The sequence below is a fragment of the Olea europaea genome, chromosome 7 (assembly GCF_002742605.1).
Source record: "Olea europaea var. sylvestris chromosome 7, O_europaea_v1, whole genome shotgun sequence".
Classification (NCBI taxonomy): Eukaryota; Viridiplantae; Streptophyta; class Magnoliopsida; order Lamiales; family Oleaceae; genus Olea; species Olea europaea.
The window spans coordinates 14,813,234-14,835,636 of NC_036243.1; the positions used below are offsets into that span (position 1 = coordinate 14,813,234).

At 36.4% G+C, this 22,403-nt stretch overlaps 2 protein-coding genes across 8 annotated transcripts; both read left to right on the forward strand.

The window, feature by feature from the left end:
* The first annotated feature begins 74 nt into the window (after positions 1-74).
* On the forward strand, positions 75-20,182 carry LOC111397113 (phospho-N-acetylmuramoyl-pentapeptide-transferase homolog). Of its 7 annotated transcripts, none has more exons than XR_002703151.1 (11): positions 75-397; positions 1,335-1,416; positions 2,419-2,513; positions 7,626-7,691; positions 8,769-8,989; positions 15,599-16,046; positions 16,157-16,221; positions 16,954-17,173; positions 17,329-17,537; positions 17,860-18,065; positions 20,076-20,182. XR_002703151.1 is itself a non-coding variant. In XM_023023853.1 (11 exons), exons 1-10 carry the CDS (start codon positions 206-208, stop codon positions 18,040-18,042), a joined length of 1,755 nt encoding a protein of 584 aa, XP_022879621.1. In that variant the 5' UTR covers positions 75-205; the 3' UTR covers positions 18,043-18,065; positions 20,076-20,182. The 7 variants fall into 7 exon arrangements, 6 of the variants coding, with proteins under 6 accessions (XP_022879621.1, XP_022879620.1, XP_022879622.1 ...); XM_023023853.1 differs by having other exon boundaries at positions 16,954-17,147; XM_023023857.1 differs by lacking the exons at positions 7,626-7,691; positions 8,769-8,989; positions 15,599-16,046; ... (3 more) ...; positions 17,860-18,065; positions 20,076-20,182 and adding exons at positions 4,760-4,831; positions 4,915-4,994; positions 5,087-5,171; ... (3 more) ...; positions 6,263-6,383; positions 6,462-6,932 and having other exon boundaries at positions 104-397.
* On the forward strand, positions 20,141-22,052 carry LOC111397115 (60S ribosomal protein L18a-like). The gene is made up of 4 exons (XM_023023860.1): positions 20,141-20,268; positions 20,374-20,489; positions 20,591-20,654; positions 21,601-22,052. Exons 1-4 carry the CDS (start codon positions 20,254-20,256, stop codon positions 21,940-21,942), a joined length of 537 nt encoding a protein of 178 aa, XP_022879628.1. The 5' UTR covers positions 20,141-20,253; the 3' UTR covers positions 21,943-22,052.
* The last annotated feature ends 351 nt before the right edge of the window (positions 22,053-22,403 follow it).

The window sequence follows — 22,403 nt, forward strand, 5'->3', positions numbered from 1 at the left end:
CATAACGACTATATTTTTCATTATCATTATTACTTAAACAAACGGGATCAAAAATCTTCTAATTACAATTTTGACTGAACTAGACATCTCTTGATTCCGTTACCGAAAATAGTATCGTTTGAGCTCAGGCTGTATAAATTTGACCCTCCATAGAAAATTTCCCTTCGAGAGATCATTGCCCTCTCTCTCCTCTCACTTGCTACTAATGGAACAAGGCCTAATTCCTACCTCTTCGTCACCACCGTCAGATCATGATCAAGATCTTGACCTCGATCATGAACCTGATTTCTTACCGGTGGGATCTCCGGAACTCGCTGAATCTCACTTCCCCCAGCCGTCCGATCTACCTCAGACTGCCGTGCTATCCGATGATCTTCGGAACAAGATCATCAAACAAGCAAGTTTTTTAGAGTTTAAATTTGCTTTCTTGCGTAGATTTGACTTTACCTGTTACTGAAATATAGGCTGTTGATTTTGTTATCTTAGTAATTGCTGATCTGGAGTAGGGTTTATAGTTGATTCGCGGTGTTTTTCAGGACTTTAGGAAATTGTGTATAGCGTTAAAAAAAATTATTTTTTACTTTAACTTTTACTGAAATTTTAGGCTGTTGATTTTATTACGTTAGTAGTTCTTGATATGAATCAAGGTTCATTAATAATGAAAATCATTCACACTAATACACTATATCGGTTATGATTCTCAATGTCTTCAAGACTATAGGAACTTATTTGCAGTATCAAAATCTTGATTTATTGTGCAGTAAGTTCTTAAAGTCTTGCAGAATACTGAGGATAACTGATGATTATTGTGCAGAAGACTTTCGTTACTAGGAGGGTTTAGAATGGGTGGAGGGTTCATTTAAAATTTGAGTTGTTAGTCGGATATTAAGTTACGCACTTTGTTTAGTTATGAAATTGAAAATATTGATATCTGGAGTTTGATAGGGCTTTTCAGTGTGAGGGTAACGTCCATTTTGAAATATGTTTTCACAGGTCGTGTTTTAAATTTTTGTAGGCAACTTATTTCTCTTTATCTGGCATTTAGGAATATTAGAATCGGAGATGGTTTTGTATAATCTTCTCTTGATTTTGCATTTAATTTTTAAAGTAAGGGGCATGTCGAGTCCTTGAGTGCTTTTATTGTCTGATTAAAAAGTTTTGGCCTATCTAATAGCTGGATGCTTACATGTGATTTTTCAAGATCTTTGTTGAGTGGTATGGAAAGGAAATGATCTAGGGTTTACCGGGGTTCATTGCAATCTAATTCTTGCAATATTGCCTTTTAAGTGCATCAATTAATCAAGTATGCTTTTAAAATCTGATTCATCTTGCAGGTAGAGTATTATTTCTGTGATGAAAATCTGCCAAATGACAAGTTTTTGATGAAGTATGTGACTAAAAATGCGGAAGGGTTTGGTGAGTTCTAGTTCCTTTTCTTTTCTTTTTTTCTCCTTTTAGATTAGATTTTCCATTTTCCAATGTTACTTGTGTTACCCAGAGTTACCAGGAATTCCAAACCATTATAAATTGCATATAATTTTTGTTTTCGAATGTGGTAAACTGACTAATTGGAATTCTGAAGTTGGCTCTCTGAAATATGGTAATTAATCATCCGTAAAAATTTGTAAGTGTAAAAGCCTAAATTGTAGAAGTTGACCTTTTTCCATAAAAAAATTCACTGCACACTATTTTCTCAGGTATGAGATTATTAGCCTCCGTTTGGCAAAATTTCTAAATCATTTATAAATGATCGAACTTCATTTTCAACCACTCATTCTAATAGACCAACACGTATTATCCACTACTCATTTCTGTCTATTTATAAATTAAACCGTTTAATTCTTTCCAAATGGAAGCTAAATTTTCCAATGAACCACTTAAATGTAAAGGGAATGTTGTACATTTGCGTTGTTATCTCTAATTAAGATACTCAAAAAGAATTTCATAGCATAGGACAGAACCTAGGGCTCAAATTTATAGCGTGCCAAGTTTCAGGGCTGGAGCTGCTTGTCCTGGATATTTAGCTTATTCTTCAAGTGAACAAGTCACTCTCCAAGATGTTGTTTCTTGGTGCTGCTAATGAAATGTGTCAAATATGTGTTCCATTTATCTTTAAAATTGGAATGATATACATATACAGATTTTTTGAAGTTGTGGTGATCGCAGTGAAATTTGTAGTTTTTCCCATTGAATGAATTAGAAACTGTGTTAGTCACTAAAAAGCGACAATTTAGGATCCCCCCACCCCCTTCATTGCCTTTCTTTTTACTGGCAATATAACATTTTTGTGGACTAGTAAGTTCATAAGAAATTGAGGCACCACCAAAATAGCACAACATATCTACTTTCATAGCTAAAAACAGCAAGCTATGTGCCTATATCTACTCCCATAGATAAAATCAGTCTTCTGTCTTCCAGTTCCTATTGGAGTCATTGCTTCTTTAAGAAAGATGAAGAAGCTCACAAGAGACATATTGTTGATAGTGACAGCACTCAGGGAATCTGAGCATCTTGTAAGTGATTTAATTTCACTGGAACTGTACTTTGTAACTGTATTCTTATTGACCAGATATTTTGAAAAAGTAACGCTGCTCCTGATGATTGTTAATGTTACCTGGTTTCTCAAACTGCCGTCTTTTGCTATTTCTGTTGTTTCATTTTTGTCCAAAATTCTTGTCACTAGTCAGTCTGCCTGATAGAACCCCAACTGTTAAAGCTGACTGGTTTAATGCAGAGATGAAAACTGAAATGGAAATGATTAATTTTATCGAAATGAACGTAAGAAAAGAGTCCAAACAACCCAGAGCATTCGAGAGGCTCAGCTCGGGACTCTCCCACTAGACTCAACATGCACGTGAATGAATGAATATCCCAACACCCCCTTACATTTATAGACAATTTGCTAGCTATCTATTACCCTTTTACCCCTTTTGCTAACAACCTATGGAATACTCTAGAATTTTTGATGGATTGGGCTGCAATTTGATTGGATGTCTATCATTACTCGTCGCCTCGAAATCCACCTTGTCCTCAAGGTGGAAGTGTAGCTCAACTTCAAAATTCGAAACTCCATAAAGGTGAACCATTTTTGGAGTGAGCTTGTAGTTATTAGCCAGTGTATATTAATTTTGCTCCAATATGGACTGTAAGGTAAGTGGGCTTGTTTCTTGGAGTCCATGCTGTCCTCCACCCTATGGGCCCATTTAATGATATGGCCCAAACCACAAGGCCCTAGCATCCTTTCCTCGTCCCAGATTACAAGGCCAGTTCAATTAACTTCCACCCATTGGGCCAATTTCAATCGGTTAATGGCATTTCCTTTCATCACTGTCGGAGCTGCCTAAACCTCGAAATTTTTCCTGTTCTCCTCAATCGTTCCTTCCTGCTTCCGCACCAGAACGTATTTTGGAATTGAGCCTTCTCGAGATATCCACCCATCAGGTTCCCTTCCTTTGAAAACCAATATCTCCAACCTTCGATCTCGATTTTCAGCTTTCCTCAGTTCGTCACGATGATCCCTGCCTTTTGGCTTAAGTCCAATTTCATCCAATTTTGTCGGAATTTCGAAGGTAAGGGTGGATTTGAGATGATCCCTACCAATTGCTTTTCCTTCCTGGGATGCTCGTTTGTACTAGTTCCAATTTCCTCCCGTTTCCAGTTCCCTTCAATGTAAGATTTTCTATGTTTGTATTGATGAAAACCTTTGAACCAATTGAGAGAAACGTTGTGTGCATCTCCTGTGTGATGCTCGGTTGTATTCTTCTCCCTCCACCTGTGGTATAGTCATTTGCCCAATTGTAGCAGAATAGGGCTTAAAACTGGAGACATCTGATGGTTTTTAGGGTTGCAAGTAGTGATTGGGCCATTTATTCTTACCCCATATGGGCCCATTACGTCTTGGGCTTGATTAAATGAAATGTTGCAATTTCCTTGCTGGGCCAGCTTCTGGTCATGGTCTAATTCCACTAAATCTCTGGATTCTCCTTCGTTCTTCTTCTCCTGCTTCCGCAATTTCATAGAGGCTCCCTTCAAATCCTGCTCTGACCTCTTCTCCTCCTTCGACGATGGTGATGATAATATGTGCAATTTACCGCACCGTTCATCCTATGCTAGCTCCCAGTTTGATTTAACCCCTTGTTTCCGGTCTGAAAATTCATCAACAACAAAAATCTGCCTCACGTCCGGCTTCTCAGTTTTCCTCCTGTCCGGCTCCTCTTGTAGGTGCGCGATGCGGATATTTTTCTCCTGCACGTTCCACTTCTTAATCATCATACCCATCTTCTCCATCATCCCGGACATTACCTTCATAATTTCAGATTTCATTGCCCCAAACTCTGATTTTAGTTCATCGATCCTTGCTTCCCGGACTTCTACGTGCCTTCCTTCATCAACCGTAACACCCCAGGGCCAAAATGGTTGCTCTGATATCATATTGATAGAACCCCAACTGTTAAAGCTGACTGGTTTAATGCAGAGATGAAAACTGAAATGGAAATGATTAATTTTATTGAAATGAACGTAAGAAAGGAGTCCAAACAACCCAGAGCATTCGAGAGGCTCGGCTCGGGACTCTCCCACTAGACTCAACATACACGTGAATGAATGAATATCCCAACTCCCCCTTACATTTATAGACAATTTGCTAGCTATCTATTATCCTTTTACCCCTTTTGCTAACAACCTATGGAATACTCTAGAATTTTTGATGGATTGGGTTGCAATTTGATTGGATGTCCATCACTGCCCCTGCTGACTGCAGGTAGTTAGTTCCAATGGGAAAAAGGTGAAGCGTCTTCATCCTCTTCCATTAGCTGAGGTCAAGGATCCAATGGTAACATTTTTTCTCGAATGAAACATGATATCATTAATCTGACATGTAGTATTAAAAGATCTTAAATCTTGATCTGTCTTTAGCTGTGCACTGTTTTGGTGGAGAATTTGCCGGAGGATCATTCAGTAGATAACCTTCAGCGAGTGTTTGGTGAAGCTGGAAAGTATGCATCTTTCCCTGTTCTTGCATTTATGCCATGTCCATGTTACTTGTTTCCTGGTTGGCCTTGTAACAGTTCTTCTTTCAAATTTTTAGCATAAAGCATATTACCATCCGTGACCCACATGCTACAATGGAGCCCAAAAAATGCACAATTGCAGAAAAGTTGCTGAGTGGGAAGGTATGGAAAGTAGTTTTCAGTTTGAATTATTTATAATCAGAATGGGAATGCGATGTAGGATGTGGTTGGGTCCTCTCGTGATCTCAAGTAACTCAAGGTCCCATACAGGTTCCATAAAATACAAACTTCAGATGTGTTGATATTTAGAGCTTATGGAAAAGGCTTTAGATAGATACCATCTCTATGTCCTCCCACTCCAGAATCTGTCTTCATAGAAATGGTTATAATTGCAAGCTTCTTCTTTAGCTGATGCATCAAGTGCTACCATATTTTGAGTAAGTAAAATAAAAGGGCTCGTATAAACACACACAAGTCAGTGAGATCGCATAGTGAAATAGTTTCGTAGATAGATGCTTGTCAGGCTTGAAAGGTGGTAATTGTTGACCAGTTAATGTCTCCTGGTTTCTACATGCAGTTACATGCTCTTGTGGAGTATGACACTGTGGAGGCTGCTGAGAAAGCTGTAAGTGCGATGCCACACGCTGTTTATAGTTTTTATTACCTTGCATGTTACAGAATGCTTCTTCGAACTTAGGTGGTCACTTTAAATAATGAACAAGATTGGAGATTTGGATTAAGGGTCAAGCTTCTTAAGAAAGCGGTAAGTGGTCCTATCACTTCCCTCTCACTTTTGGTGATGGAATCATGTGCATGGCAATTGTAAGAATATTAGTTTTCCTTTGTCCTATTAGAGCAAGCCTGGACAGAAGAAAAAAATTTGGAGGGAATCGGAGCCAGAGAAGAGTAGCAACACGCAAGTGTCTGATCCAGCAGGGAATGAGGAGAACCACTATTCAAGCGAGCATCATGAGGATTCACATGACGAAGAGGTGCATCTTAAATCTTGTATAAAGCTACTTTTTTGGATTGTCCTTGGTAAATTACAGTTAATACTGAAGTTCATATACATCAGTTATTGCTGAAGAAGCTGATGCTTGATTAGTATTGTTTTGCCCAAAAAAAAAAAAAAAATATATATAAATGAAATATTCATGAGCTCGTAACTGTGGGATATGATGCCCTCTCAGCAAACTGCATAGCATAAGTGTTTCAAATATGTAAATAAAGTTTGCCGTCTTTATGCATCTTAGGATGGGGAGCATCTATCAAAGGAGAAAAATGGGGCACATTTACCTAAAGAGAGAGATGGGCATAAGGGTGGAAACCGAGGGCGTGGTAGGAAACCAAAACATTACGGCACAAATGGACATGGTACTGTAGAAGTTACTCTTATAATTTCCATCTCCTGTTCCATTATCTTGACATATAACATTGTTAAAATATTTTCAGGCCATGGATCGCATGCTTCTAGTCATGTTATTGAGCCCTCTAACTCTAAGCCGCCTCCAGGCCCAAGAATGCCTGATGGAACCAGAGGATTTACTTTGGGGAGAGGCCGACCACTGGCTTCTAGTTGATCATCCATGTTTGGTTAAGATTAAAAGTTGCTTAGATTAACTTCTTTGAAAATTAGCTGCGGACACTTAATCAAAAAAGATACTGTAAAGTAACTTCTAAGCTTTGCTGAACATAAGAGAGCCGTTTCAACATCTGCCTGTTGGTGGCAATGTAAATATATTCATGAGGTCTACAATATCAAGTGGGGGTTATTCAGTTAATGGTGTGTTCTGTTACTTCAAATCTGTATTTGAGAGATTTCAGCAGTGTTGCCATCGATTTGTGGATGTAATATTATGACATTGTGGACCAAAAGATGTGAAAATATCTTTAAGTGTTATATTATGTTGTACTTTTCTCTTCGTTGGCTGAAATGCATAGTATCCAAACTCTTGTGATGTTCAACCGCAATTAAGATATTGACTCAACTTTGCAAAAAGACTTCGAAATGCAAAGATGTCGTGATGACTGGTTCCCTTTTTTCCTAGTTCGATTTTTTTCTCTTCTTCTGTCATTTTGGCTCAAGACAATAGTTTATTTGTCCCTATTCTACTTTGGAATGGAGAACATATCCATGCAGTCCCAATTCATTCTCGTTCACAAATCAACGATTATTTGTTACACAAAAAATTGGGCAAATAATCAGCAGACCATGATGGAAAGGGACGAATATTATAGTACACGTGGCAAATAATTTGTAAAAAAGATGGTATTAGAGATTTTCACCGTATATGCATACGTACAAGACACCCAAAATATACAGATAAATATATAACCCTAATTGGTAATGGACTCAATTAATTTTAGAAATGCGTTCTCATGCTAGGAGTACGACGAATTTTAGAAGTTTCACTCATCTAGGGTTTCTTTCTGGTTCAAGGCTGGTACCTGCTCGCGTTTCATTCGATTCCTCTTTCTGCGGATATTATAAGCTGTGTTATTGTTTTGATCACAAGGTAATTAATGCTGATAGAATGTATATAAATGGTACATGTAATTTTGGGGTTACTGCAAATTAATAACTTTTTTTTTTTTTTTTCGTTATTGTGTGAATAGATTTCTGGATCACGGGTTCGAAAATATGCGCGGCGAAAGGTTTTCCAAGTTCGGGCGATGGATGATGTATTTACTGACTTCCTTAATTATTTCTCCTTTTCGTTTCCTGAACAAATTTTGTAACCCTCTCAACGACAAAGAAGAGGAAAGAGGGAAAAATGAATGCTGAGAAATAAAACTTGGGCAGTATCCTGATGAATTTATTTATGTGATTGTGTATCTAATTAGAACACAGAGATCCAGGGCCTGCTATGCTAAATTTAGTATATTTACTTACTAATAGGTTTAATAGTTTTGTTTTTTTTAAGTACTGTATGTCTTTGAACATGTATGTTTGGGTAAATTGAATCTTATAAGCAATCATCTCTTTGGTAGATTGAATAACATTAAGTAGTGAGAGAGGGAGGTTGCAGTCTTCTTGCGGTCAGGTGTCCAAGGGGCAAGTAATACAGATGGAGTTTGGGAGTAAACTAGGTGGACAGGGCAGCCATTGTTGGATGGAGATGGAAATAGAAGAAAATATAGGTGGTAATATTTTTATTAGCATATTTAAGTTATTTTTAGTCAAATTTTCTTTTAAAAAAGAGTTTATTATTTTTACTGTAGCTGTGTTAGCGCGAAAACTGGTAGCATTTTTAACTCGTAAGAAGAAAAAGTAAAAAGTTATAATATGAAAAGGAAAAATTATATATTATATGTTAGCTTAACTTATAAGTACAAATAATTGTGTTCATATACTCAACCTTAAATAGCCTTGAGCCATTGTTTAAGCTGCAGAAGAATTATTCTTCATTATCTGTTTTGGGGATGGTGAGTGACTCCATGGACTATTTCGTATAAGAACAGCCTCTGTTATTGTGGTGTGCGATCCCATCCATTTCTATTTAAAACTCCATCATAAGGTCCTGTACCATATTGGTTAAGTGGGAGTGTAAATTACTGATTTAAAAGGAAGAATAACCAATTACTGGAACATCAATGGCCTTTGATTGCCTTCCATTCTTTATACTCGTGGCTGCTACTTAGCACCAACCATACTTGGTCAGTTGGCTGGTTTACAATACACCTGGTTGTCTGACTCTGGTTATTTCATCTATTGTTACTTTTTTTGTGACTGATGAGTGTTATGTTTTCATGGTCCAGGACTCAGTGGGTGTTTCCTCACTTGACTGGGGGGAGAGCAGTGGGGCAGTTGAATATATCTTATCATCCAGTGGCGAAGATAGTGATGGGGAAATCATATTACAGCCAATAACTGACGTTGATTTACCTACCTCGAGAGAGAAATTTCTTCCTAGTGATGACTCCATAACAGTGACGGCTCATCGTCTTGCGATGCTTGGAAGAGCAGAAAAGAAAAACAAGTAAGATCAAATTAACATGTATACTAATCATTTTTTACTAACAAAAAAGAGGTTGACTTCTTGTTGGTTGATTTCATGTTTTTAGAATAAAATGCACCATCATTTATGCAACAAACTTCCACTTATTCCCAACAATCACTCCCATCTGTGCTTTTATGCTGTTTTGCCAATCTTTATGTGCCTTCTTCCTGCTATGTGGATCCCCATTTATTTATTGCATACAAAAAGATAAGGCACAGTACAACCAGGATGAATTACTGCTGGAACTAATATGAAATATTATCTGATGCTTCTTTTTCTTCATATTCTGCTTTCTTGAGCCAACGTTCTGGTTTCTTCTTGTATCCGATGTCATAGAGTGACTAATATTGCCCTATTCGTAACCATCTTAAAACCTTTAGGATGCATTTGATTGCAAACATGAAATTTGCTTGGAAAAAAAATAAGTTCTAGGCAATTTATTTGCCTAGAAATTATTAATTAAATGTGTTTGATTGATTTAATTTTCAAATTAGAAAATAATGTACCTGTCCATTTTTATTGGTGGGTAGATGAAATGGACGGTGGTAGATGAGAGAGGGTGAATTGCTTGAAAAATAAAAACCTATTCCTCACTAAAGTAAATATTTTCCTTATTTTTGAGTAAAATATAGTTACATAACCAACTTTTGAAAAAATATTTTTCATAAAAAATAAAGCCAATCAAACACACCCTTGATTTGTCTTTTAAGAATGACATTGTTATGTATTTTTCTTTCTTCTCCCATTCTCTTTTCAGAGAAGCAATCCTCACTATGGTTATCACTTTTGATCTTGGTACTTCAAGAATTAATCCCACCCTTGTTTCCTCAAGCTAGCTGAAAGGTAAAAAATGCTAGGGACGAAGGATGAGCCTCGAAAGACAAGTAAAAGAAAGAAATAGTAGTATCCAATTTAAAACAAATTTATCATTCTAATCTTAAATCGAATTACATGCTTGTCACACTTTATGCTTGGGGAAAGAATTTCTGTCCCTTTTTTTCTCCTGTAGCGTTTGAGGATATAAATTATCTTATATAGTATTGTAGAAAAAGACCGAGTATGGAAAGGGGACAAGATATAGTAATTGGTGACTATAATCTTGTAGTTTTGGTAGGATAATTTTCTTCCTAACTTAGAATATTAGTTTCCTTTTTTCATTATTCATCTTGTGTATATAAATTGGTTGTAATCAATATTTTTAATATATTGAAAAGTGAGAAAGTTCCTTTCAATCTCGTTTGCTTCATGGTATCAGAGCCAAAGGCTCTAATCTAGCAAACATGGCGGAATTCCCTGCCAACAGTACTGTGTCTACAATGTCGGACGCCGAAACAGAGGGTAATTCCTTAATTGGTCATAATGCATTCAAGAATTCCTCGTTTCAGCTTACTGTTGAGAAATTGAATGGGAAAAACTATCGTGAATGGGCCCAGTCGATAAAATTGGTAATTGATGGAAAAGGGAAGCTAGGCTACCTTACTAGCGAAACGAAGAAATCTGCCGGCATAGCCCTGTAACAACGATGGCACTCTGAAAACTCCATGGTAATTGCCTGGCTAGTGAACTCGATGAAGTCCTCTATATGGAAACCTATCTATTTCTTCCTACAGCGATGGATGCATGGGATGCTGTAAAAGACGCCTACTTAGACACTGTTAATACTTCACAAATCTTTGAACTGAAAACCCACTTATGGGAGACCAAATAGGGGACAAGAGATGCCACTGAATACTTCATGGAGATGACATCTCTTTGGTAAGATCGCGACCTCTTCTGTGAAGAAGAATGGAAGTGTATCGACGACATCACCTTGTACAAGAAGAAGCAAGAAAACGTAAGTCTATGAATTTCTCCCCAGTCTGAATCGTGAACTCGAGGAAGTCCAAGGCCGAATTCTAGGACGCCTCCCATTGCCGTCCACTCGAGAATTGTTTGCAGAAGTGCATCATGAAGAAGCTCGCCAGCAGGTGACGATGAAGGAGGTACTGGAGAAGTTTCGGCCTCGGCTGGGAAGAGAAATGGACCTCCAAAGAATACGTTTTCTGGCCAGGAAGTAGTAAGCGTAACAGGCCAATATTTGGGCCAAAATTTGAACACATTATTGGGCCTTCAAATGGAAGTGATGGTTTGGGTTTTTCAAAAGGAAATATAAATGGGTCAACCCAAAAGCAATGGGGCTATCCTTGGTGCGAGTATTGTCACAAGCCGGGTCATAAAATAGACACGTGTTGGGAAATTAATGGGAAACCCAGTGGCTGGAAACTTAAGCAAAACATGAGGAGCCGGGGCTATAAGGTTGAAACCAAAAATAAACCAACTTCAAGCGGTACATTTAACTCCCAGCAACTGGAACAACTCTATCAACCATTCACGAGCTTTCAAACTTTCTCTCAGTCTTCTCCTAAAGGTCTCTCTAGTTCACTAGCCCACAAAGGTATCTTTCCTAGAGCCTTAAATACTTCAAGATATAAAAATACTTGGATTATTGACTCAGTGCATCCAATCATATGACGGATTCATATCATCTATGCACTTCATATTCAACTTGTCCTGGCAACATTCGAGTTAAAATTGCTGATGGCTCAGTCTCCGCTGTTGCAGGAAAATAGAGTATTCGAATATCCGAGTCTTCAACATTGGATTCTGTTCTTCATGTTCCCAATCTGTCTTGTCACTTGTTATCTGTTAGTCAAGTAACAAAAAATTCCAATTGGTCTGCTAATTTCTTTCCATCTTATCGTGTCTTTTAGGACCTTTCATCGGATAAGACGATTGGCAGGGCTAAAGAATGCAATGGGCTATACTACTTCGAGGAAGCCGATGTGAGTTCACTAGGTCAACTTTCACAATATAATTCTACATCTATCGTTAGAGATAGTGAAATCTTGTTATGGCACAATAGAATAGGTCATCCTAGCTTACAATAGTTAAAACGTTTGTCCTTCAATTTTCATGAATAAAATATCTATTGAGTTTCAATGTGAAAATTGTGAATTTGCCAAACATCAGCGTACATCTTCCAAAATCAATGTACAAACCATCCAAACCATTTGCTGTGATTCACAGCGATCTATGGGAACCCTCTTGCACTCCTAACCGTACCCAAACAAAGTGGTTTGTCACATTTATCGACGATCACACTAGGGTATGTTGGGTTTATCTACTGAAAGAAAAAATCGATGTTCGATTAGTATTTATATACTTTCATTCCATGATCCAGACACAATTTCAAACACAACTTCAAATTCTTCGCACTGATAATAGCACGGAATATTTCAACGCTACTTTGCAAGACTATTTAAAAAATTATTAAATAGTCCACCAAAGTTTACGTGTCCATACCCCCCAACAAAATAAGGTTGCTAAACGAAAAACAGACACGTACTAGAAGTAGCTCGTGCCTTAATGTTTACAATGAATATGCCTAAAACATTTTGGGGAGATGCAATTCTAACATCTACTTATCTAATGTTGGACCCTCTCATTCGACTCACCTTTAAAAAACCTCCAAACATGCTTCCCTACTTCCCGTCTTAATTCAAACCTACTCTTAAAAGTGTTTGGTAGTACTGCATTTGTACACATTCACTCCTAGCACCGAAATAAACTTGAACCACGTGCTATTAATTGGGTACTCGCCTACTCAAAAAGGTTACAAGTGTTATGATCCTTTGGGGAAACGGGTCCTCATTAGTCTCGATGTCACCTTTTTTGAAACCACACCTTACTTTCCAAAACCTTCTCCTATGGGGGAGAACTTAATGAAGATCGACTCTCCAATCATGAATTCTTGGACTCTCCAATCATGAATTCTTGGACATTGATCTCTCCTCATCCGATCTCACATATACTAATCCTCCTAGTGTGCCATATATAGCAAAAAACTTGAATTCAAGGGGAGATGGAGAAAAACAAAGTGACAAAGAGATACTGGTTTACACAAGAAAGCCTAAATCGAAGAATAATGAAACCCTCACAACTAAAGCACCAAGAGAGTCAAAAATGGATATAGGAACTAATGAAGATCCTTTTTCAACGATCCAAGTAATGATCTACCTATTGCTCTCAGAAGACCAACCAGATCATGTACTTTACATCCTATTTCAAAATTTATGTCTTATAGTACTCTATCTACAGAATTTCGTGCCTTTACTACTAACCTTGACAAAACAGAAATTCCAAGAAACATTCAAGAAGCCTTAGAGTCACCCAAATGGAGAGAGGTGGTAAGGGAGGAAATAAAAGTTTGAAAGAAAAATGAAATGTGGGAAGTGGTAAAACTGTCAAAAGGCAAGAAACCTATAGTCTGCAAATGGTTTTTACTGTGAAGTACAAGGCAGATGGAACAATAGAACGTTACAAAGTTCGTTTAGTTGCCAAAGGGTATACTCAAACTTATGGTACTGACTACACAGAAACATTTGCACTAGTGGCAAAATTAAATACGATCCGAGTTCTCCTGTCGTTAGTAGTGAATTTAAACTGGCCACTTCAACAGTTGGACATTAAGAACGCATTTCTCAATGGTGAATTAGAAGAAGTTTTCATGACAACATCACCATGCTTCAACAAGTTAAATGAGAAAAATCGAGTGTGTAAACTCAAGAAATCCTTACATGGACTCAAACAGTCACCTAGAGCGTAGTTTGATAGATTTGCAAAGGTATTGAAAACTCAAGGATATCAACAAGGATGGTCGGATCATACCATGTTTTACCATCAATCAAGAAATGGAGCAAAAACTATCTTAATTGTTTATGTGGATGATATTATTTTGATGGGGGACAACATAGCTGAGATAGAAAGATTAAAGAAGTGCCTAGCAACTAAATCTAAGGTAAAAGACCTTGGTCAAATGCGATATTTCCTAGAAATGAAGATTGCAAGATCTAAGAAAGGTATCAGTGTTTCCCAACGAAAATATATTCTTGATCTGCTAATTGAAACTGGCAAGTTAGGATGCAAACCAAGTAATACACCTATTGAGGTAGGAAAAGTGAAAAAGGACACTAGAAAACCGTGGAAACAGACAAATATCAAAGATCAATCGGTAAATTGATCTACCTCACACACATTAGACTTGACATTGCTTTCGCCGTCAGCATGGTCAATCAACATATGCACTCTCCTAAAGAGGTTCATCTAGAAATAGTATATAAAATTCTCAGATATCTAAAAGGAACTTCTGGAAAAGATCTGTACAAGGTCTGTTCTTTGGAAAATATCAAAGGAAAGGAGTAGAAATATTCATAAAAGATAGAAAACAACTACTGGCTACTGCACATTTGTGTGGGGAAATATGATAACTTAGAGAAGTAAGAAACAAACTGTGGTAGCGAGAAGTAGTGTTGAGGCTGAATTTAGAGCCATTGCACAAGGAATATATGAAGGACTTTGGATAAAGAAACTCTTGGAGGAACTAAAGGTTGGAGTGGAGTCTCCAATAAAATTCTATTGTGATAATAAAGCAGCTATTAACATTTCTCTCAATCCAATACAACATTATAGAACCAAAAATGTAGAAGTGGACAGACATTTCATCAAAGAAAAGGCGTGGAAACAGACAAATATCAAAGATTAATCGGTAAATTGATCTATCTCACACACATTAGACTTGACATTGCTTTCGCCGTCAGCATGGTCAATCGACATATGCACTCTCCTAAAGAGGTTCATCTAGAAATAGTATATAAAATTCTCAGATATCTAAAAGGAACTTCTGGAAAAGATCTGTACAAGGTCTGTTCTTTGGAAAATATCAAAGGAAAGGAGTAGAAATATTCATAGAAGATAGAAAACAACTACTGGCTACTGCACATTTGTGTGGGGAAATATGATAACTTAGAGAAGTAAGAAACAAACTGTGGTAGCGAGAAGTAGTGCTGAAGCTGAATTTAGAGCCATTGCACAAGGAATATATGAAGGACTTTGGATAAAGAAACTCTTGGAGGAACTAAAGGTTGGAGTGGAGTCTCCAATAAAATTCTATTGTGATAATAAAACAGCTATTAACATTTCTCTCAATCCAATACAACATTATAGAACCAAAAATGTAGAAGTGGACAGACATTTCATCAAAGAAAAGGTGGACGATGGGATAATTTGTATGACATACATTCCTACAAAAGAACAAACGGCAGATTTATTTACAAAAGGGTTATCCAGACCAACATTTGACGACCTTATTCACAAGTTGAACATAATCAACATATACAATTCAACTTGAGGGGGAGTGTAGAAAAGGACCGAGTATGGAAAGGGGATAAGATATAGTAATTAGTGATTATAGTCTTGTAGTTTTGGTAGGATAATTTTCTTCCTAACTTAGAAGATTAGTTTCCCTTTTTTCATTATTCATCTTGTGTATATATATTGGTTGTAATCAATATTTTTAATATATTGAAAAGTGAGAAAGTACCTCTCAATCTCGTTTGCTTCAAGTGTGTGTGTGAAACTTTCTGATCAAAAATCATATGTTGGTTGAGAATTTGGGGAGAAAGGATTTTTTTTCTTTTGAAACCAATGACTGAGCTTAGCGAAAGCTTTTCTTTATTCTGACTTGGCTCTTTTTGAAACCTCTTCTTGCAGGACTGTGTATGGGATTCTGAACAATGTCGGACTAATCACGTTTTCAACATTGCTTCTTTTCCTTGTGGATCAGTGTGCATGGCGAATTGTCAGATTGCCCTTGGCACCATTTTACTTGATGCGCCCTTTTATGATATCTGCAGTTGTTGTGTCTTGTATAGGCTATATTTGTGTCCCGTTATTTCGTATTTTAAAGCTTCGATCAATGAGAAGGAATGAAGCACCCATTCAACGCTCCTCTAAGAAAGGAACCCCTACAATGGGTGGATTGTATTTTGTACCCATTGGTGCACTTGTTGCAGAAGTTATTGTTGGTTTTTCATCTGCGGAAATTTCTGGAGCAGTAGCAGCAACTCTAGCATTTGCTGCTATAGGACTTGTTGATGATTTTTTGAGTCTCAAGAATAAGAACAGTTGTCTATCTGGTTGGATGAGAATTTTGTTGGAGGTGAAACTTCATTGATGACTTCCTTCCAAGACTTTCTGTGTTCTCTACAACTTATCCTAGAGCTAACAGTTTTTTACATTGAACTAATGTGATGTTTTGGTGTTGCACAGGTAGCTGTTGGGACATGGTTCTCCTGTTGGCTGTACACCACAAATGTATCATCACCTTACAGCATGTATACCTTCTAGTAACTAATTTGACCAACCTTTTTCTAATGGTAACTCACATTTCTATAATGGCACATTTCAAGAGGACGGCTGGAACCTTTTAACTTGATCATCATGTGTACTTGCTGATACCTTCCCTGGAAGTAACAAATTTTACCTTATTCTATTGTTGATGGTGACAATTCTAGATACAAGAGCTTGACATTCCCATAAAAATCTAATGATGCAGTAATAACCACTTTTATTTTTTTATTGGAAAGCCGATAAGTTATTTGGAAATTATTCTGACACTGCAGTCACAGGGCCATTGTATTGGCAAGGTTTGAGCATTGAAGTGTAGGAACTGTTTCTAACCTGTTGTGCTTTTTGTCAGGTGTTACTGAGCTTACCAAGTCATGTTATGCATGGTTCTCAATGGTTTTTAAGCATTCATCAAAAAATTGAAAAATAACTCGGTGCATTGATGCTTTTCATTTTTGCATGTATAACACTAATACCAGAAAATTCAAGTGTGAATTAAATTTTGTATATTTGTTTATCAAAAACAGGGTTGTATGCTTTGCGATTTTCATGGTATCATGGCATCTAAATAGTTCGATAAATCGGTGATGAGTTTTTGTGCGTCTAGGTCAATGCATTAGTTCGAAGTAGACTAGAAGAATTTTTACATGGATAACTCCAGATAACTAGATCTTAACCAGTTGTATTACTCATTCCTTTTTTGTTTTTTCTCAATTCAGGAAAATGGTGGTTCCTTTACCTGCACCTCTAGGCCTTGTTTGTCTGGGAAAATTTTATCCACTTTTGACTTCATTCTGTTTTGTTTCCATGGCAAATGGAATTAACCTAACTGATGGGCTTGATGGATTGGCTGGCGGGATTGCTGCATTGACATTTATTGGAATGTCGATTGCAGTGCTTCCAATATGTTCTGGTAGTATGCCAATATTTACCTTTCAAGTTATGATGACCAAGTTTTAGCATTTCATCTTTAAAATCAGATTTTTTTGCTGGTACTCTGCATATTACGTTGACATTTTCAAGATATTAATGATGTTTACCAGCATTAGCCTTGAGATTCATTGTTGGGTACTAAATTTTGCAACCAAAATCAGATGTTGCTATATTTGGAGCATCAATGGCTGGAGCCTGTGTTGGTTTTCTTTTGCACAACCGGTACAAAGCATCTATATTTATGGGTGACACAGGAGCCTTGGCTTTAGGCGCCGCTCTAGCTGCGATGGCTTCTTGCACAGGAATGTTCTTTCCGCTGTTTATTTCATCTGGAATTTTTGTCTTGGAAGTACTTTCAGTTATTATACAGGTATTTTATCCACAAGATATGTGATTATTCTGAGACTATGCAAAATGCTTGATTCTTTTTAGTGCTTTGCAAAATTTGATAGATATTTTGATGACCACTACGATATTTTTCTTTAATTCCATCATTTATTGGATGGTATCACACGTCTAATGGCCATTAATTTTTGTACGTGAATCATTGATTTGCTGTCAAGCATATCATATTGTATCATTTAGGGCACCTTGTAAATGTACTGAAGTTTGATTTACTCCCAGAATAATTGTGTTCAACACCTTCTCTCCGAAGATATAAATTGCAATTCAATTCTCTGCTTCTTTCTTAGGTATGCATTTTCAGGACAACCAAATATTTTCAGAAAACGGGTTTTCGATTCTTCAGGATGGCACCCTTTCATCACCACCTTGAATTATGTGGAATTAAAGAACCCAAAATAGTTGCTGCTGCGTACATTGTCACTGGAGTTTTGATCTTATGTGGGGCATATGTGGGACTTATTTCAGCATAACTTAATTTGGGTTTACACCTCAGGTCTCTCTCTCTCTCTCTCTCTCTCTCTCTCTCTTATATATATATAGTTTCCCGTCTTTACCTCAATTATTTTAGTTAATTCGGAAAACAGAACTCATAATTTATCCAAATGTTAGCCTATTTGAACTTAAGATGGCTGAATTGGGATTCTTGCTGTTGATATGTTCGATATTATGGTCTTGTGTTAATTTAACCATTATGTTTGATTGCACCACAATTTCATGAAAATTGGAAATCAAATTTCATATTTCCAATTTTTTGTTGTTTGATAATTTTCTCTAGAATTCGAATTCCACCTTTTATGCCACCTAAGTTAATTTCCATGTTTTCCTTGAATTTCAATTATCACCATTCCTCAGTAATTGTAGGACTTTTTTTTCGACCTTTTTTTTTTTTTTTTGTGTTGGCAATGGAACAAATTACATCCCTAATACCAGTAAAATATATTCCTTTAATTGACAATTTTCATATAAAATAAAGTCAAAAGGAGATCAAAAAACACTTTTATTTCAACATTTTTCACTTGAAAAATTATCCTAATCAAACATGATAATTTACAATTATCAGGAAAATAATTTCTAAGCAATTCAATTTTTTGAAATTTATTTTCAATTCAATTCCATTTTTGCAATCAAATGAACTCTTAGGGTGTTGTTCAATGTCAATGCTCTCATGTCTGTTGAATGAATTAACTTGAGGATAATTCTGCTCGTCCACTGATGAATCGCTCATTTAATCTAATTATAATTTATATTGCTTACAAACAATACCCAAACATGCTTTTGCAATACAACAGAGGAAGAGTCAATAAATAAATGTCAATTATTACTATTTCAAGATTGCTTATGTCCAATATCGGAGTTAGGTCTTCTGCAAGGAGGAAAATCTATGTATACTTCTCTTCAATAAATAGGATTGGTCGTTAATGTTCTCTGTTCGTGTAAACTCTAGAAGTTTACTTTTAAGTAAAGTTAATTATAAGTAAATAATTAATTTTTGAAATAAAAGATCTGTTATTTGGTCAATGCTGAAATCTTAGATACATTTTTACATACGAGAAGAACGGCTTTTCAACGCATATTTGAATATATTAAATTGCTAAAAATTAACTTTACTTTTCTATATTCAGTCAAAGGAAAAATGAATTGAAGAATATTAGGAATTTAGGAATCTTTATTCGATTTTGAAGTTACTTAAATTTTGGTACTATCTCGCCTGAACGATCTGAGTTCGATAGGAACCCATGTGGAATTGAAATTACATAGGGCTTAATGAGCAAATACCTTTTCACAATTGAGAAGGACTGTGGGGTTTGCTCCTCGATTTTGCCTTTTTTTTTTTTTATATAAATGCTTCAGACATTGTGTGGACTGTTTTGTCCTCGTCCTTATTTTTGTTTCATAAATAACGGCAAAATTAGATAAGACTGCCTTTTTGCCGTTGAGAAGGATAATGGGAGCTGTCTATTGATGTTGCCATTTTTCGACACTTCATTGTGTGGGCTGTTTTATTCTCTCCCTTTTTTGCGTTTCTCATTTCACGTGCACAATTAATGGCAAAATTAGTAGATTATCAAAAAAGATTTGAGGTTAGTACCAAGATTTGAACGTTAGTGATGTTTTGCACATCGTCCATACATTAGGAATATTTCGTAGCAATTTCTTTAATTCATTAAGCCGCTGTTTAATGTGTATTAAAATCAGATTTTAGTAAATTTCAATAAAAAAAAATAGACGAAATGTATGGTTGAAAAATTATAAATTTTATAAAATATGTGATTGTGTTATGAAAAGAGAGAAAAGAGAAGAAAATGGGGAGAAGTCAATAGACTTGTGTGTTTTATTAAGAATCAAAACCCTCTATTTATAGGGCAGAGTCAAGGTTACAATGGTAATAATTTCTAGAGCTGCAGGGGTATGATTGTCATTCACCAATAAATTCTAATGAACTTTCCTTTTTACAACAAGTTCAAATTTATTGTTGACTTCGACCTAAATTTCTATCAAATAGTTAATTATGGACAACACAACCGGTTCCGGATAAACCAGCCCACACAAAGGCCCAAGTAACAAACAGAGAAAGCCCATTACTACGTAGGGTTTCTTCATTTCATGTAATCGCAAAAAACCCTACGCAGCATCTAAGACTACCATACACGCCGCCCACCCGAAGAAATATCTCATCAGAAATGGTGACTTACAAGGTAACTCCTCCACTCTATATGTATGTGGCGTTTGTTTAATGAAAATAGGGGTTTCAGATTTGGAAACATTTATACGGCTGTTGTGCGTCTTTGTACTATGTGCAGTTTCATCAGTACCAGGTGGTGGGGAGAGCTCTACCGACGGAGACAGATGAGCACCCGAAGATCTACCGGATGAAGCTCTGGGCCACCAATGAGGTCCGCGCCAAGTCCAAATTCTGGTTCGACCTCAGCTACAATTAATTTATACGTAATGTGTTTCGTATAGAATTGATTTCTGTTGATGATTATAGTGAAACGTCTTGTTATTATGATTTGAAAGGTATTTCCTGAGGAAGCTCAAGAAGGTGAAGAAGAGCAATGGTCAAGTCCTCGCTATTAACGAGGTGTGCCTTCAAGTCTAATTTTATTTTAGTGTAAATATTGCGCACTGATTTCAATAGTTGGGAAATTTGTTTCTTTTAAAATGCTATTTGATCGAAACGTATATTTTGATGTATTACTTTCATTTTGCGTTGCTGAAAATGCTCACGGTGCCTGTTTCAATATTTCTAAAACTGGTTAAATCTGCCTTGATCTGTAGTTTTTCTGCTTGGTCCCCTCCAGAAATTTTAAAGCTGTCATTAGGAGTATTAAAATGTTCAGTTTTTGGATTTGAGGAATACTAAACTGGAAGAACATGAATCTGAATAGGAATTTTTCTATCTTGATGAATTTCCAACTGTTCTTCACTTGTAATTTAAACTATCAATTCTTTATAGTTGATTTGGGCGTGTGCATCTCACAATTTAAAGCACCAAGCTCTATGGGGAATAATGGAAAGGGAAAGTTTAGAAGGTATATATGGTGTTGGATAACTAGAGCAATTGACTCATTTGATATTAGAATTTACATATACAATAGTTATGTCTAATGATTGTAGTTTCTGCATTCAAAACAACTGTTATTTGTTTGCTTAGTTGTGATGGTGTAAGCCATCATTTAATTCTCGTTTCCCGTCTTTCCTCCTGAAGGTTGCTTTATTTCCTATTGCATACATATAGAATGGTGTAAAATCTTTCCAGTTGCGGCAACTTAATTTATTAATATGAGAAAGATTTGAAAAGATAAGTATTTTTGGACGGATATCCAAATTTTTATTAGGTTTATATGCCAAAGATCTCTTTCTTCCCTACAGAAGTCTATTCTCTTTCTTCCCTACAGAAGTCTATTCTTCTTCTTTCATTTGAGCTCCCAATCCCTTCTTCCACCTCCAAGGACACATTTTTCGTTCCTTCTATAATATGTTACTGATCTTTTATTTCTAACAATCCTCTCTGTTTCTGTGAGTAGATCTTTGAGAAGAACCCGACCACAATCAAGAACTATGGTATCTGGTTGCGTTACCAAAGTAGGACTGGTTATCATAACATGTACAAAGAGTACCGAGATACCACTTTGAATGGTGCTGTCGAACAGATGTACACCGAAATGGCTTCTCGTCACAGGGTTCGCCATCACTGCATCCAAATTATCAAGACAGCAACTATCCCGGCTAAACTCTGCAAGAGGGAGATTACCAAACAGTTCCATAACTCCAAGATCAAGTTCCCTTTGGTGTTCAGGAAGGTGAGGCCACCTACTAGGAAGCTCAAGACGACATACAAGGCATCAAGACCCAACTTGTTTATGTAACATGTTTTTTAATTTTTTGAACTCGGAACTGCCTAGATTCTGAAAATTCTGTTGCTTAATTATAAGTACCTTGAGTTTTATATAATCATTGACTATTCATTTGTGTTTGATGATTGGTTTTGAGAAAATCTAGGATCGTACTGAACAGTTACCTGTTTATCTCTGGTTTTGAGTCTCCACTGATTTTTGCTTGTGTACCTTTACTTTTTATGGAGAGAGAGATCCTCGTTAATTTATAAATAATATACATCACAACCTTTTAACAGACTCATGGAGAGAATACCTTGATATTATTTGGGTAATGGTGTATGTATTTGTCGTCCTTTTGTGGATGAGATTGCAACCATAAATTGCACTGATTTACTTAAAATCAACAAATGTATCACTTGATAATCTAAATAGAAATATGAAAGCTTTTAGTCTTTTCAATGAATTAAGCTACTTTACATCATGGATGACAT

Coding starts and splice junctions, on each gene's coding strand:
- LOC111397115 (XM_023023860.1), top strand. Junction 20,490..20,590: donor CGCGCCAAGTCCAAATTCTG/GTTCGACCTCAG, acceptor ATGATTTGAAAG/GTATTTCCTGAGGAAGCTCA. Junction 20,655..21,600: donor AAGTCCTCGCTATTAACGAG/GTGTGCCTTCAA, acceptor TTCTGTGAGTAG/ATCTTTGAGAAGAACCCGAC.
- LOC111397113 (XM_023023853.1), top strand. CDS start 206: ATGGAACAAGGCCTAATTCCTACCTCTTCGTCACCACCGTCAGATCAT. Junction 398..1,334: donor GGAACAAGATCATCAAACAA/GCAAGTTTTTTA, acceptor TTCATCTTGCAG/GTAGAGTATTATTTCTGTGA. Junction 7,692..8,768: donor AAGTTCGGGCGATGGATGAT/GTATTTACTGAC, acceptor TTCATGGTCCAG/GACTCAGTGGGTGTTTCCTC.